This window comes from Cupressus sempervirens, chromosome 3, assembly GCF_028749045.1.
Source record: "Cupressus sempervirens isolate cs-2001-9-10 chromosome 3, ASM2874904v1, whole genome shotgun sequence".
In the NCBI taxonomy this organism is placed as follows: Eukaryota; Viridiplantae; Streptophyta; class Pinopsida; order Cupressales; family Cupressaceae; genus Cupressus; species Cupressus sempervirens.
In genome coordinates, this window is record NC_143120.1 from 30629368 (window position 1) to 30647846 (window position 18479).

The 18479-nt window shown below is 38.3% G+C and overlaps 1 protein-coding gene across 1 annotated transcript in view; it reads left to right on the forward strand.

The window, feature by feature from the left end:
• Positions 1 to 2326: 2326 nt before the first annotated feature.
• Positions 2327 to 18479, forward strand: part of LOC149564619 (putative amidase At4g34880) — a 68639-nt gene continuing 52486 nt past the window's right edge. Inside the window, exons 1-2 of the mRNA XM_089818165.1 lie at positions 2327 to 3534; positions 4409 to 4623. Coding sequence (XP_089674291.1) covers positions 2998 to 3534; positions 4409 to 4623 — 752 coding nt within the window. The 5' untranslated portion in view covers positions 2327 to 2997. The remainder of the gene's footprint in view (positions 3535 to 4408; positions 4624 to 18479) is intronic.

The window sequence follows — 18479 nt, forward strand, 5'->3', positions numbered from 1 at the left end:
AAAATATCAAATTGAAAAATTAAAGCCTTGATATCTCTTGACTTTATATATATATATAGTTAGTACTACCAATCTAAACAAAGGTCTGTTCGAGCTAGAGTCCCCGCCTCTTGAAAAATGTAAAGAGGTTTTCAAAGAAAAATAAATTTCAAATGCATAGATTCATGCAACAAGTTTATCAATCTAAATATGAATGAGTAAGTTTTATTTGATTAAAAAATAAAATTAAACTTTTATATAACTAATTAAATCAAATTTCTATGTATTCTTTTGGTTAATACCATAAATGGAGTTCATTTGAGGTAAATATTAGAATATATATAGTATGATTTTTTTACAAAAATAATAATTTATAATACAATTATTTATTTATTTTTTAAATAAGGAGAAAATATATAAGTACACATACTTTAATTTATTAAATCATTTTAAATGTAAATTTAAAGTAAAAATTATCATTTAGAAAGTAAAATATTAAAATACTTAAAAGATTGCTAAAATGTTAACATTTCATTTTAATCCATCATTTTGAGATCTATACACAATTAAAAAAAATAAAATTGTACATGCAATAATTTTGAAAAAAAAAAAAAACTTATATTATAAATATAATATTCAAATACATATATTTTTTATTCTTTGTTTTTGTTTACTATTACTAAATTAGTCTCGTGCTAACAAATATCACTACTTCTCCATAAACAATCTCTGATTTCTAACTACTGATTTTGAATTCACTGTAATGTTTGTTTGTATATTAATGTTCCAGAAACATCTACAGAAAACTAGATAATCTAATTGTTTTTTGTATGCTTGAAACCCTCCATGTGGATGTTGTTGGTCCACATGACCAATGTACCGCAGTTATCTGTTGCATGTTTCTGATCCACACATTCTTCTCTAAGACTATGGCTCAAAATCCCCTCATTTTGTTGCACAAATTCTTTCCATATAGATTTAGGTTTTAATGGAAGGGAACTCGATGAGTAATGTGGGCGGGAGAGAGGAAAGTGGTGTTGAGTGGACTGGCAGGGTGACACCATTATTGGACTGGAGATGGTCCTCTTTGGGTTCAGAGGATTTGCATGGAGTGTGGGATGAATGCATTATTTGAGAGTGGAGAGAGATTGGAGGAGTGTGCAGTTGATTATGTATGGAAATGGAATCATTATTGGTTGTATGTTTTGCTTCTAGAATGTTTGTTTGTTGTTAAGATTTATAAGGCAAATTTTGCTTAAGACTTTGGAATTTTTTCTGATCATGCCTGGAAGCTGTTGCTAAAAAGCATGTGGATTTAAATAATTATTTGTTTTTTCATTCCTTTAGCAAGAATGCAATATTGGGTAGATAGATATGGTGGAAGGATAAATTATAATTTTGTGATGTGAAATGAAGATTTTGAACCAACATTCTTTCATCCTATTAATTGAGTTGTCGCTGCTACAACTGATTAGGCAACCCCTCCTTCCTGTTGATTTTTGTTTGGAAGCCTTGACTGAAGACGAGTACTATAGAACCAAATTAAATTCAGCAATGAAGAGACACTTGAGGACAAGTTTTACTCTGATCAGGGACTGTGATTTTGGGGCAGGCACTGTGGTTTTGAGGCGATCATTCTAAAGAAGTTTCTAAAATACAATTTTGATAATTTTTGGAGTCAATAAATTAATATTACCCCTAGAAAAATAAGGACGAACCAATCAAAAATTAAGAATTAATGATTAAAAATAAATTTAAGTTTTTTTTTTTTTTTTTTTGAAACATTAGTAACAATAAGGTGATTGTGGTCATAAAAATTAGTTATGGACCACAACTAGGAACATTAGTTCCCTGTGTTGGACTAACAACATAAGAGATATAAAAGAGATCATCAAATTAAAGATTATAGATACAAAACTAGTGAAATTAAATCCTCAATGAAAGATGACAAATTTGTAGGTACAAAAGTGATTTATAGACATAAATCCAATTTAGATAAAATACAAATTCTATGTAAAATCTAAGATAATACATAGATGAATCAATCATATCTTAATATTGACACAGATTATTTTTAAAATTACATTTATTTTATTCCTCTTTATTAAAGATTAAATTAACTACACTTAGCACATGTAATTTTCTAAATAAGTAATAATAATATGCTCTTTACACATTTTTGAAACAAAACTATCAAGTTTTTACAATCTAATTTAATTTGTTAAATAAGTTTTAGATTTGATTGTGTGATATTTTTTACCATCAATATTTTAGATTTTCGGATCATAATCTACCATAATGTTATTGAAACTTTGATGATACCACACAATTAAATCTAAGAATGATCGAACAAATATCTTTGAATTCTTCCTTTGGAAAGATTGAATAAAATCTGAGTTGGTGTTTTTTCGTTTGGCGTAGGGCCGAGGGAAAATGCCAGGAAGCATGACGACAAGTAAAGGTCGACAGAAGTCATACAAAAGAGAAACTGTTCCTTCTGCGTCGAGGCGAGAAAAATCTTGACTCTTGAGTGGTGGGTTGTACGGCGAACAATTTGATTTCAATGTTGGCTCGTTTCCATGTCTTTAATCCACGAGTCCACATTTCCAAATTCAAAACGAGGCATTGATTCCATTGAAGCTGCTCGATAATCTAAGTTGTAATCATTGACTAAGCATCATTCGGCGCAGAGCATATTCTAACTTACTTCTGGCAGTTTGTTTTGCCGATTATGCCTTTCTATCATGACATTGGCCACAATGCCAATGCTTTCAACCATCCTTTTGTCCTTCCACATAGAGGAAGCGAACGTTGTCTTAAAAGGTGGGTTGTGTGGTCAACATTTGGTCCCAATTTTGCCTGTTTGCCATTACTTTTAATACCACTAAGCTCGCTTTACCCACATTTAAACCAATAAATTGGCTGCGAAGGCCTTGTCTCCATTAAAGCTCCTGTATGGTCTCAGCTTGATTCTTGACTAGGCTTCAGTAACCGTAGATCATATCCACTTACAGAGAAATGACGTGCCACCTCTTCTTACAGTTCTATTCGCTGGCGCTGTTCTTTTCTCATAACACTTGCCAGAATGCTAATGCTCTCTACCATACTCCTTTCTCCATAGAAGAAGCAACCATTCCACAAATTCAGTCAGAATTCAAGGCAGGCAGGCTCAACTGCACGAGCCTTATACAATTTTATCTCCACCACATCCAAAAACTTAATTCCCGACTCCATGCTGTTATTGAAGTGAATCCTGATGCTCTCCGGCTGGCTAAGAGAGCAGATGCAGAGAGGCTAAAAGCAGGAGGAGTTCTTGGTGGTCTCCATGGAATCCCTGTACTAGTCAAGGACAACATTGCTTCCAAGGACAAGCTCAATACCACCGCAGGCTCCTTTGCTCTTTTGGGTTCGAAAGTACCAAGAGATGCAGGTGTTGTGTCGAAACTCAGGAAGGCAGGGGCTATAATATTGGGCAAGGCCAGCATGACTGAATGGGCAGCTTTCAGGTCTAATAATGGACCCAATGGATGGAGCGGTAGAGGGGGTCAAGCCAAGGTCTTGTGCTTCTTACTTCATTTACTACTTTGTTTCTCGATAGAACATACAATCGGAGACAACTTCATTTCCTTTTTCTTTCCGATCTGCAAACTTAGGAGAGTCACTACTTGACATCATCTTGGTGTGTAAGGACGAGGTGCACGGTCCATGAAAAAAAGAAAATAGTGCTCAGAAAGATCCTCACCGATGTCTTGGATCGTACTAAATAATGAAATTTAAAGAAACCAAGATATAACTAATTCTTAATTTTTAGCAGTCTTCCATTTTATGATTTAATCTAATTCGTAATTTTTAGCAGTCTTTCATTTTATGATATTGCTATCAGGATTCAGCTGTCCAATATTCTAAATTTTAAGAGCAGATCATTTTGTTATTAATCTATTTTTTTCATTTTTCCCGAAAAGAAACTTAAAACTATATCTCTAGACTGAGAGTATGCGAGAGCTAAGCAAATTTAGCTGAGAAAAGAGTTCCAGACGTTGGCAGAACATCTGTAATGTGCACATGGCTATGGGATGTGATTTCATTTTGTCCGCTTTTTTCGAGGATAGGCTACTGTTTTTAAGTACTGTATATTATCTCTGTTTCATTCAAACAATAAAAAATGGGTTATTAAACATAACAACTGATGGCTTTGTTGCTTGGCCATTCTGTTTCTATTTCATTTTAGTTTCAGGTGCTTTATTATTTCATTTTATTTCGATTAGAATGATTTGTGAGGAGATGCAGCAGGCACTCCAATTACATCATGTGGACATAAGCCTTTCATTTTATTGCCATTTACCATTTGGCCAATATTGAATATTAATGTTTAAATTGAATTAGACTCAGCCTAATCTGAGGATATCTCCGTGGATGGGAAATTGTGCAGAATCCATACGTGTTAACAGCTGAGCCATGTGGATCGAGCACTGGATCAGCAGTGGGAGTATCAGCAAACATGGTAGCAGTGTCATTAGGAACAGAAACAGATGGCTCAATTCTCTGCCCAGCTAGTTACAACAGTGTTGTGGGAATAAAACCTACGGTTGGGCTTACAAGCAGGGCCGGAGTCATTCCCATTTCGCAAACGCAAGATACTGTGGGGTAATTTTGCAACTTTACTAATATTATATTTCTTAGCTCATTGGAGATGCAATTCAGGCTACAGTTCTCTCTTTCAAGCTAGCCAATTTTTACAGTTCTGTAGGTTGCTACTTTATTCTATTCTAAGCTTGCTGTACTTTCACAGTTCTATCTATCTATCTATCTATATTTTGTTTCTTTCTTTCTTGGGTTGGAATTATATTTCACTGAAATAGCAAGAAGCCACCATAATTCAAGAGATGCTCACTTTCTTAAGGTGTTCATTAATGGAGCACAAAAAGCCAGTCAATGTAACATGAAGATTCATCCCATAGAGCTTGAAATTCATGTACACCATCACGTACGAGTTATTTAAGTGCAATTTTCTTTTAATCTCTAAGAACAAACAAAATTTCTAACCACATATGCTCCTCTCCCCATGAGAAGAAAAGAAATCCGATACGCTTCAACCGCAGTTAGGAAAATATTTTCAACTCCATAAGCTTCTCACTCTGTAGGAAGAAACTTTTGGATGCCATGAATCACTCATCTGGTTGGAAATTTTTTTTAAGCTTATTATTTGAATGTCCTTTATTCTTCATTTACTTGTTGACCTGTCAAACCTATTCTCCAAATCAAGTCACTTTCCTATTCTCTTCAAAACGTCTTCAATCAATATATTGTCATCTTCAAGAATACTTGCATCCCAATTGACAGCTTCTTTTTGGTTTGCTTCTTCTTCAACAAAAGGTATATTCGACCAAATTTCATTCATCTCATCGGCATATTCACTTTGTGCTTGCATACACTGGTGATTCAATTTCATTTATTGTGCAAGTTTTTTGTATCTACTTTAATTACATGCTCCACTACTATCTTTTCATCTCATAAAAAATTACATCGCCTCCTTTGGCACATTCTTTTCTCCCTGACTCTTCCTAAGTTCTTATTTTTCTCAAGAAGTCTACTCCATATTTGGCTTCTCTTTAATCATGATCATAGTTGGAAAATTCAGACTTGCCACAGACTTGACAACCCAAAAAATTGAAACATTACAAATGTTATCTCCAAACACTCAATGTTTGAAATTTAATCATTCATACTCATAGTCTCAGACTTGAAAACATACACAGAAGCATAAGTTTTCTTGATGTTTACAAAATTATGTATAATGATATTTTCTACTGTGAAAAATGGAAAACTAAAGACTACATCTTCCTCTTTCCTCTCCTAATATAACTCAATTTCTCAGGTCTTGAACTAGTAGGTGCTGAGGTATCTAAATGATGAGTTGATTCTTCTTCTTCTAGATCGAAGTCCTTCATCCTCCTCTATTTCATCAGATTTATCCAATGCTACTACTACTTTTTCTGCTGCTGCTCACTTCAATTCTGCAAGATTTTGTTCAGTAAGGAGGACATCATCACCATCATTCTGTTCATTGACGGTCCAGTCACCATATGGATCAATTTCGTCCAAGTCAATGGCCTCATGTGAAACACCCTCCACCTTTCTAGTGCGAAGGTGGAGGTTCTATCAAATGAAGACAGGATCATTGAGCTGCAATAACAAATGGCAAAAGTGAGGAAAAATAAAAAAACATGTTTAAAGCAGGACTGTGTGTTCCCAGCAAGTGGCGAGAGTCTTGATGGACACAGGAACTCTGACATGAGACCCGTACCGATTCCACCTACAAAAGTCAGGAGTCATAGCATTTGACTTATCCAGACCAGGCTTGCGAGTCTGTGGCAAGTCGACTCGGCCTACCAATGGACTCATGCATCTTGCCGAGTCTGTGGCAAGTCCAAAGAGCACTCAAACATTTATCTTGATGATTCTTTTGAAAAAAAATGTCTATCATTAATACATTTATCATGTGTTCAACTATATTTCTATTTTAGTTTCCTTATGTACACACAAAATAGTAGTTTTAACCAAATGAGAATAAGATGGGAACCTTGTGATGTCAAGTCTCTTTTTTAATTGCAATTGTGACTTCCTTTTGTTGCTTGCCATTTTCTTTTACATTCCCATCGACACCTCTTTCTATACACATGATCTAATATTCCTGTTTCTAGCACTTTACTCTTTATCTGATCTTAGTTTCCATGTCATTGTTTTCCTTCCTCCTCTTACCTTCTATTTTAAGACAGTGCTTCTCTCTCTTTTAAGCAATCTTTCTTGCAAGGAGAATCTTCACTCCTACCCAATTTGTCCTTTACCCATTTTGTCCCATGTAGAGAACACCTACTTTCTTTCTGTAGTCTTATTTTTTTTATTCACAATTTCCCACTATATGGTGTCCTTCTTTGTCAACTTGCTGGTTGCAGATTTTAATCATTACACACTGATACTGGAAATATTTTTAATTTGGTTGGTTATGGCGATCAACTGTATTTCCTACTACATGAGACTAAAAAAGAGCTTAAGGCATGCTCTTAACTTCACTAAGCCAAAATAGGCATAGATGTAGAGTCAGACGTAAAATAGGGGAAATGGGTGCATTGAGGTTTAAAGATGATTTATACATCCTAGGGTCCGTATCAAATGAAGAAAAGGTCGACAAATACAATTTTTTGGATAGGAGTAGAAGCAACAAATAGTTTCAAATCCGTCATTATGCAACAAGGTTGCCAAGATGAGCTTGGGTGGGTATGCTAGCATATCAAATGAGACAAGATAGAAGAATCCTTTCTTTAGAAGGAAATTCAATCAATTCTTCTTTCCTCTCCCCGTGTGGAAGGATTTAATTTAATCTGCAATCAAATTTTTTAATCACTTAGCATTGAATTTTCTTTTCGGTTGAGTAAAGGATACAAAATTATTGAAATGCATTTAAGCATTGCTAAATGAGTTTTTTTATAGGGAAACATGGCCATATCCTTGTATTGATATCAGAAAGATATTTATATCTTTCTGAATGGCTGTTCCAGCAGAGGTGCCTTAATAAAAACCCTAGAGGGTGATAGATTTTCAAATCATCACTATATGCAGGTTATTCTATTAGATTCTTTATTTATGGGTTAATAAGACAAACCTTAAAATTTCTTTCTAGATCTGTGATTGTTCATACCTCTTCTTTAGTTTCAGCTTCTTCCCCCAATCCCAAGTCTAAACTTCCTACCTTGAATGCGAAAGACCAATCCACTCCCTTGCAATAGTGCTGCTTCAGAAGCCAATCTAAGGAATTTGGTTTCCCCCGTTTGTTTCTGCTGTATTTCATTTTGGTCCACTGCTGAGATAATATGTGGGACCCTATGAATAGAATATGGCAGATTGATGGTCAATAGACCCTTGCACATGGGTTAAACCCAGACCAACAGCAACATTGTTTAATATGGCCTCTAGATCCCTTCCCTACCTTGGTTTTATCCAGGCTTCTATAACAAAGAACCCTACATTTTTTGGGAGAGTTAAATATAATATGCACATGCAATGCCTTAACACTTTTTGATCACCCAGATTCCCAAGTGGGCAAGGTGAGGGCATGCGGTGCTTCAACCGCACTGCTAACTACAATGTATGCAAGTAGAGCAAAAGGACAGCAAGCCGATCAAAGCATAGAAGAAGCACTATCAACCTCAAACAACACTTCCTCAATAGATAAACTGTGGTAATTCAAGCCACTGGAAAAATGGCCAAGCTGGTTCAAACCAAAATGGTTGATTACACCAGCTTTGAATCAGCTTGTTCAGTGCCAAATGGGCTAATGAATTATATTGGATTTAGTGGTAAACTAATCATGACCCATTAGCATGATAAGCATATGAACCCTACAAATATATACCTTGGGAGGTCCCTCCATCCAGGGTTTACAAACACAAGCATGGATTTTGCAAAATAGCATAAATGATTGTTATACTTCTGGAACAAGTTTGATTTGAAATGCCGATTTCAGAATCAAACTGCTGCAATAACATAAAGTAGTCTAAAATACTCAAATTGAGCATGGAATATTATACCCATAATGTGTGTTCATCAACCCAGCTGAAATATACATTGAAAGTTGAAACAAGATCCTGATATAGTGCCTGATACAATGCTGTATTCTTGTTACACTATCAAAACCAAAACTGGTGCATACTGAAAACTCTCGAGTCACCTTCAATGCTGATTGCTGAAAGAACAGCCCAATGTGAAAGCACACAATTCAAACCATTAAACAACAATTGTTGAAAGTTGAAACAAGATCCTGATATAGTGCCTGATACAACGCTGTATTCTTGTTACACTATTAAAATCAAAACTGGTGCATACTGAAAACTCTCTAGTCACCTTCAATGCTGATTGCTGAAAGAACAGCCCAATGTGAAAGTACACAATTCAAACCATTAAACAACAATTATAAATGCATCCCCAAACACATGAAACTAATTAATATCAATCTGAAATAGAAATCAGACTAATTACAGGTCTGAAACAGGGATTACTGGTACACTAAGTACAAATCCCGTAAAAACTCTCTGATATCTCTAATGTTCATCTTTTTATGTATTCACATCATAAAAACTTCAACAAATTGCACCAGCAACGTTGAGCAATAAAAAGCTCTTTAAAATATATTAAATATTTCCACTTTACAAAACATACGAAGAGAACTCAGCTTCTAGCATACGTGATCTTAGGGTGAAATCATCATATTCAGCTCAAAGGGTTTTTGTCCTTGAAATTGGTGTTCCAAGAGGGCTTTTGTTCTCAATAAATATGAAGAACTCACGTTCTTGCTTAGAGACAATGAAGATGAAAAATAACCAGTAGCCCTTTTCTCAAGTCTCAACCTCCTTTAATAACTGTCGTTGGTAGAAATTGTGTATCAGCCGATGGACCCCTTCGGAAAGGTTCTTGTTATGTAGCCGACGGACCCCTTCTGCAAGGTTCTTGTATGTAGCTGACGGGTCCCTTCGGGAAGGTTCTTGTTATGTAGCCGACGGACCCCTTCGGAAAGGTTCTTGTATGTAGCCGATAAGTCCCTTCGGGAAGGTTCTTGTTATGTAGCCGACGGACCCCTTCGGGAAGGTTCTTCGGAAAATATTCATACACCCTTCGGGATTATTGTAAATCATCATTCAAGCATAATGTAATGTCTTTGGCATATGCGAATAAAATAATAGATGCGAACGAATGGGTCCGACAGTTTCCAGCCACCCTACGGGGTGTTGCGATTGATTGGTTTACTAACACAGATCCGCAGAAATTAAACACTTGGGATAACATTAAGAAGGAGTTTTGTGCAGAATTTCAAATATTGCGCAATGATAATGAGATCGTCAATGAGATATTCAATACCAAGCAGAAAAAGAATGAAACAGTACGGGTCTTCGCCATGAGGTTGAAGGACTTAATCAGTAAAATGGAGAATAAGCCGGCAGATGGGCTCCAGAAAAGATGGTTCATTGAAGGCCTTCACCCAAAGCTATGGAAAAAGATGAAGATCGTGCCACCATCGACATATACTGAAGCATACAATCGGGCATTAAACCTCGAAAGTGAACAGAAGCCAAAGAAGAAGAAGACCAACTCATCTGATTCAGATGATGATGAGCCTTCAGGAGAAGATAACAATGACGATGAAGGTAGCAGCAAGAAAGTCCGTTCTCTTTAGAAGGACATGCTTCGGATGATGAAAGAGTTCAAAAACATGAACAAGGAGACTAAGGGCAATGACCTATGGTGTACGGAGTGCAAGAAAGAAGGCCATACAAAGGGATCCTACCCAAAAGATCAATTTTGTGAGATTTGCCAAATTATGGGACACTCGGTAAAGGAATGCCCTTTCCATTTGAAAACAAGAACACCGCAGCAAGTGTCCCTGACACAGGAGGCATCCCCGTCAGGAGGGAATGGGAACACCAGTACGGAAGGTGCCACATCAGGAGGATATAGAAACAATCAGCGTGGTCAAAACAACAACAATAATGGCGGGAGGAGTCGAATCTAGTACGATGCCAATGGCCGGCCGATAGTTCAATGCCGCGCATGCAATCTGTGGGGTCACTTTGCCCGAGAGTGCACAACGGCGAACAAACCGAAGTTGTTATGTCAATGGTGTGGACCTAGTGATCATGATGATGCTAAGTGCCCGAAGTCTGGAGTAAACTTGATTACTGTCGGGATGGACGAGGAAGAAGTTCTAGCAATCACTCGAAAACAGGCGAAGCTCTACCCTGATCCGACGGAGGAAAAGAAGAGACTGGAGGAAGCCTGCGCAAAGATCTAGAGAGCAACGTAGGTAGAAACGGCGCACCTAAAGGACACGTTGAGTACCTTCGTACGGAACTGCGCAGAACACAACATTGTATGGCAAATATTGCAAGCTGAGATACCTGTCAAGATAAATGATTTATTGCTCACTATGCCTCAACTCCGTATGGCACTCACGAATATAGTTTCGATTGCTAAGCAACCAGTAGAGCAAGAAAAGGAGAAACAAGGGGGCGCAAGTGCAGAAGACCCGATGTTGTTAGCTCTTTCATCCAGACGCTATCCGACAGTTGTCGAAATGGGCATTCTAAGGACTGTACTAACAGACACGATCGTGGACGGAGGGTCTGGTGTCAACGTGCTGCCAGAGGATACCTGGGAAAAGTTGGGACAGCCAACATTGTGGCCACCTACCTTCCAGTTGTTAACAGCTGATCAACATGGAATCAAGCCATTGGGAATACTCATAGCACAACTAGTAACAATTGGAACACAACCATTCCTGTTGGACTTCGTCGTGATCCCATTGAAGCGGAGAGGATATGATGCCATTCTAGGCCGGGGGTGGCCGATACAAGCCAAGGCAAAACACGATTAGAAGAAAAATACTTTATCACTTGAAAGCAAAGGCCAGAAGTATGTCATCGATCTACACACTCAGATGGTTGGAGACGAAGCTCTATCGTCGGATTCTGAAGGAGAAGAGGATGAGAGGAGGTATAGTATGGAACCCGATCAGGAGGGAGTCCTACGGTTGGAAGGAGGATCGACAGACGATGATCTGAATTCGGTGAATGGTCTTTACCACTAGCAGATAGAGGATTACGAGCTCTTTCCGAGTTGTAATGTGCTAAGGATTGACGAAGGTAAAAAAGAAGGAAATGAATGTCGGAAGGAACACAGAGAAGCTGAAGAAGGAAATGAATGTCTGAAGGAACAAAGAGAAGTCGAAGAAGGAAATGAATGTCCGAAGGAACAAAGAGAAGCTGAAGAAGGAAATGAATGTCTGAAGCAACACAGACAAGCCAAAGAAGGAAAGGCGGGTATGACTGAAGCTAAAGGAAAGAACATACAGTACGAACCCAAAAGAAGGAAAGATTCCACTGTACGATCGCACAGGAAGAAAGTATTATGTCGAACCATAGATATAGCAGAAAGGTACCGGTAGCAAGGAAGACACACGATACGGTCTTCACAGGCAACAAAGAGGAAGGGTTCAATAAAAGTTGTAGCAGTACAGAGTGAATGTGTTAGTGACGGGCAGAAGGGGCAACTGACGGAGTCCATGGTAGCGAGCTTCGGGAACAAAGTGGGCGATATGGAGATGACACAGAACAGGCGTAGCAGGTTTCAACTCGGATAGTGGGTGTTGAAGTATGACGGACAGAACAAGATCAAACCAGACAAGTTTCAAGTGAAATGGATCAGCGTGCCGTACAAAATTCGAGAAGTGGGTGATAATAGAGCAATGAAATCATGGATGCTAGATGGACAAGAAGTGGTCGACACAATGCATAGGTCAAAGATGAATGTCTACCATGAAAGAAATAACGCACCTCCATGGACGAACAATTGAGAAAAGAATGACTGTAAGTACTGTAAATATTGTACATATGTAAGATCAGTAAGGTCAGGAATTTTACTTTTAAAAAAATAAAAAAATTTGAAAAATAAAAAATTGGAAAAAGGCACTGTACGGATTCTTAACCTGCTCACCGTACGGTTTTTGGAGGTTGTGTACGGTTTTTGCATATTATAAAGTCTGGAAGCGTACGGCTTTTAAACATTTTTAAAGTTTGAATTTGGCACAATACCATTGGTTCCCGTACGGAAATTGGGAGTCTCAGTATGGAATTTTTTGGAGGTTTTGATCATTGTACGGACTTTGAATCGGTATGAGTGCGGATTTCTATGCAGTGTACGGTCTTCTTTACAAGAGGCTGCTGTACGGATTTTTCTGGAGGAAGATACCATACGGCTTGTTATAAGCTTGTGTTTCATACGGATTTTCAAGCAAATATATTAAGGTAGCTAGCATATGGGTTTCCATTAGATATAGTGTACGGATTTTAAAGTTTTTGAGTAGGTAATGCTGTACAGATTTTGTAAGTAGAGGAAGGGTCAAGTTACCATACTAAACTTTGAAGGGCACTGTACAGTTTGTTAAATCATTCTCCATACAGTAGACTTCCATCATTCACAGCGTACGGATTTTAGAGCCATTTTCCTGTACGGATATTTTTAAAGAAAGCAGTGGACAGAAATTGCAGTTGGGAATGCGAGGTGATTGTATGGATTTTTCAAGCATATCCTGTGTACGGATTTGGATTGCAAGATCACAGATTCTGAAGATTGGGGTGCGGTTTTTGGATGGCTTAATGCGGATTGTGTGAAACATTTACCCTTGCCGCCGTACGCATTTGATAGTTCCTGTATGGATTGTAGGAACATTACCAGGGGTTTGCAATTTATCCTACACGTTTTTTCTCCGGCGTACGGACTTGGGAAGGCCTGTAACTTGCAATTTCTATACAGATTTCTCAGGCAAAACTTGGTGTACGGATTTCATGGTTTGGGCGTATGGCTTCTGCATGTTATTGCATAAGGAATTGGCGTACAAGGTTAAGGTTGTAATGTAACAGAGGGTGGCAGGAAGTTTTCTATTGAAAAAAAAAAAAAAGTCGACAAATCAGGAATGCTCTGAATGAGTAATGGATGATGCCACAGGGTAGAGGAAGAACCAACGATTGCCAGAAAGAGTGTGGGATCTAAAAAAATTGTAGAAATAGTGTGTTCCGTGCATTTTTGTGTGGGTTTTGGAGTGCTAATTTGGTCTTGGCGGTGAGGGGCACTGCCCCTAGTCGTTGCGGATATCAGTCGTGGGAGTCTGACCAGTGAGAAGACTTAAAGCTGCTGCAAGTATGGAGTGTCTGTGTGCCAAAGGCACTGGGAGTAGGTGTTGGCCGAGAGGCTGTCTTGGTGGATGCGTAGAAAGTTCGAGAGGAGCTGATCATCCAGTTGGAGGCAGTGCAGCGACACTTGGCTCAAGGTACCGAGGAGTTGGAAGCAGAGAAAGCAGCACAGGTGGCTATCAAGGTCAGCTTGAGGAGTCAGTATTGTGTTAGCAAAGGCTATATATGCAACAAAATGAATGTGAAAGTGATATTGTTCTATTAGTTGTTTGAGTTTTGTTCTGTAGTTGTCAGGAGATGACTTTTCTTTTTGGGGGGATGATGTCGTCAGTAGAAATTGTGTATCAGCTGACAGGTCCCTTCGGAAAGGTTCTTGTATTAGCGGACGGGTCCCTTCGGGGAAGGTTTTTCGGAAAGTATTTATACACCCTTCGGGATTATTGTAAATCATTCAAGCATAATGTAATGTATTGGTTGGCATATGCGAATAATAATAAGAAGAGTTCTGCTGTTCGTATTCGTGTTCACTACCTGTGTGCATTTCTTAAATGACCATCATCATACGGATTTTGGGAGCCAGTCACCGTACGGATTTTGGAGGTTAAGTTACCGTACGGCTTTGTTAAAAAGCTTGCCGTACGAATTTCCTCATGTATATGTTGTTTACTGTACGAAATTTGGGAGTTTGCGGATTTTTTAAAACAGCCATCGTACGAATTTTCCGACATTGTCACCATATGGATTTTCTGAAGCAGCCAATGTACGGATTTCTATGGTAAAATCACCATACAGATTTCAAGATTGTAACACAGGAAACAAGTCTGAGTACGGTGTACGGATTTTGAGAGTTCTCTTCAACATACGGATTTTGGCAAGTTCTCTTCAGCGTACGGAGATGAAGGAGAAATTCATATAGTTGGTCATACGGATTTTGGAGAAGACATTGAATCCCAATTTGGCATACGGCTTCCATTCTTAGCACTCGACATACGCCTTGGTGTACGGATTTTTCAGTGTAGCATTAGCATATTTTGGTGTAAAGTTTTTTGAAGGGATCTGTCGTACGGATTTTGCATATTGTGGTGCAGGCTTTTTGCATAATGTGGCGTATGGATTCTATAGGTTTGGGCATATGGCTTCTGCATTGTATTGCATTTAGATTTTGAATGGCATTCTAGGTTATTGCATAAGGAATTGGCGTAACATGGCAGAGGGTGGCAGGAGGTTTTCTAAAAAAAAAAAACGTCGACAAATCAAGCGTGCTTAGAATGAGTAACGGAGGATACCAAAGGGAAGGGGAAGCATCAGCGATTGCCAAAAAGAGTGTAGAATCGGTAGAAAATGATAGAAATAGTGTGTTTCATGCAGTTTTGTGTGGGTTTTGAAGTGCTAATTTGGTCTTGGCGGCGAGGGGTGCTGCTCTTCGACCCTGCTGGGGGTGTTGTCCCTTGGACCCCCAGTCATTGCGGATATCAGTTGTGAAGTGTGACCAATTGAGAAGACTTGAAGCTGCTGTAGGCATGGATTGACTATGTACCAAAGGCACTTGGAGTAGGTGTTGGACGTGAGGCTGTTGTAGTGGATGCATAGAGAGCTCGGGAGGAGCTTTTCATCCAGTTGGAGGCAGTGCAGCAACACTTGGCTTAGTGTACCCAAAGTTGGAAGCAGAGAAAGTAGCACAGGTGGCTATCAAGGTCAGCTTGACTAAGGAGACAATGGCTACAGATGCCATGTGGGTTGGAGACCAGTTTGGTGCAGGCATAGAACGAATGTGAAAGTGATGCGGCAAATCTATCTTGTTGTAGTTAGTTGTTTGAGTTTTGTTTTGTAGTCTTCAAGAGACGATTTTTCTTTTTGGGGGGATGATGTCGTCGGTAGAAATTGTGTATTAGCCAACGGGTCCCTTCGGAAAGGTTCTTGTTATGTAGTCGACGGACCCCTTCGGGAAGGTTCTTGTATGTAGCCGACGGGTCCCTTCGGGAAGGTTCTTGTTATGTAGCCGACGGACCCCTTCGGGAAGGTTCTTGTATGTAGCCGACGGGTCCCTTCTGGAAGGTTCTTGTTATGTAGCCGATGGACCCCTTCGGGAATGTTCTTGTATGTAGCCGACGGGTCCCTTCGGCAAGGTTCTTGTTATGTAGCCGACGGACCCCTTCGGAAAGATTCTTCGAAAATTATTTATACACCCTTTGGGATTATTGTAAATCATCATTCAAGCATAATGTAATGTCTTTGGCATATGCGAATAAAATAAAGAGTTCTACTATTCATAACTATTGTCTGTGCGTTGATTTCTTTACCCAGTACGGAAAACAATAACTTTTTCACTACTTTTTCTGTTTCTGCTTTTAAAAAAATGTGTTTTTTCCTTGTTTGTTTTTTCATGGACACTTAAAACACCTTTTCCAAATAATTAAATATGAGCTATCAATTAAAATAGTGAAAAGTAGCTTTTTGAAAACTTAATTTTTTTTCCCTTTTCTGATGCCAATTAGCTAATAGAAAAACTTTGGAAATTAATCTAATGGCTAAATGATTGTCAATGTGCAAGGAGATATTACAACTTCAACTATAGTCTTGGTGTCATCTTTTGAATACCCTGCCTCAAAAAACCACTACAAACATTGAAGAAACATTTGTGCTAACTTTGTAATGGTGGGATATGATGAGGAAATTCTCACCCAATGAGACTCTTATTGCATTGATGATGCTGACCACTCTAGTGTCAAAGATGAAATTCAACCTAAAACTTGATATTTCATCAAGCATTGTGATTTTCCTTTTCTTTGTGGTTAGCACCATTGTTGTATCCATACCAAACCATAGTTGTCAAGTAACTTGCAAGAAAACTTGCCAGTTTGACTCATGTAGTTTTGGGAAAGCACTTTGTCGAAAAGACGAGTTTGACAAAACAACTTTCCAGATGCATTAAAATTTGATAAAAACAAAAACGAAAAGTAAAAAATGTTGTTGCCCTAGAAAATGCACAAATGCCCTTCACACTTCCTCACAAAATATTCTTCACGAAATTGTGTAAAATGTCAGGTTTCTTTCTAAGTGATAAAATGGTGAAAATCATGTGCAATATGAAGTTTTCCGTGGTTTGAAAGGCCTTAATTTTGGGCTTGGTGGTGGGGTCTTTTCCCTTTGATGCTGCCCTTTATTGCAACATGGAATATGCTGGGGTGTTCCCCCCGAAACCCACAAGGGTGCTACTCCTCAATCCCTTTGGGGTGTTGCTCCCAAACCTTAGGAAGGGCATTTCCCTCAATCTTATTGGGGGTGTCAGCCCCAAACCTCCTTGAGGTGCTCTACCCCTTGTTGAAGCAACCAATGGATTCAATCCTCTAAGATCACCTGCAAAACCAAAATGATGCCTTCCACAAGAGAGAAACTAAAGCAAATAATGTCTGATTATGGGCACGATGGATTAGATTAATGTTGAATGCTACACCACAAAATGTACATATGGTGCTTTGTGTATAAAGGCAAGGTTGATAGCAAGGAGTAGACAAGATTTTGACGTGTATCTTAATCCTATGCAATGAGAATTGACATGATCAATGCTAAATGACCCAGGGCTCAAGAATTTTTCAAATATAAGATCTAATTCAAAGCCAAATTTCTAGATTAAGTCCCTAGGACCTATTGTTGGGTGTTTTATAACCACACCAACATAGATTAAAGTGCCAAAGGACACTTATCCTTTATTGAGCAAAGACCCCTTGTATGCGAAAATTGAAGATCATAGAGGTGACTCCAAGGTTCCTATTATGAACATGTGACTTTATGTTGGATATGAGCTCATTTGGCTTGATGTATGTATTGAATGTCCCGACAGTTGAGAGGGTGCGGGAGAGGGGGACATTAGTTGTCAAATAAGATTTGTAACCACTTTTGCAGATTTGGAATCTATAGAGTAATACTTTATCCACTTAAATTAGATTTAAACATGAAATAGCACACATATTAATCATACGCAATGAACACTGGATTCTTACATGGAAAAACTGATTTAGGAACAACCACTAAAAAGCTGATTCTCATGAACAAAAACACTGGTTAAGATGACACCAGTTAAGGTGATTTTACAAAGGTTGGCTCATTGCCAAAATTGTTCATTGGTAGAATGTTCACTGTAGGTGGCCTGGTTGCCTCGAGAAAGAAGAGAGAAAAAGGGAATCCACCATTGCAGTACAACTACAGGAAGAAACCCTTGCCTCATCATCTTCGGTGTCTAACAATGACACACATGCTTTTCTCACAACCCAACATTCACTTCGCTGAACCTTCACACTGTATCTAACAAATCTTCTTCTCAATCAACGTCCTTATTGATCCATAATAAAACATCCTTTTATTTATATTGATCTTACAAATATGAAATTACCAAGTTGGCCATCAAGAACATAATTTGAAATAGGTCTAAACTAAACATTCTTGTGGTATGAAGGAGTGAAAAAAAGACCACACTGCAGACAATGCCTTGACCAAATAACATATTACCCAAATGCCATAATAATTGGAGTCCAATCAGAAATAACGTATTAGCCAAATGCTATAACTGTAACCCAATAAGAAACAACACATCAGCAATTATGCCTCGAGACTATATGCCAAAAATGTGATACGCTTCTATAAACCCTTCTATCCAAGATATCTAATGGAAATAGAGTTTTGAATAGTGGCTCATAGCTTCCTATCTATGATGTGCAAGAATCTAAAAGAGTATGAATAGGACTCTCAACTGAACCTCGATAGGAG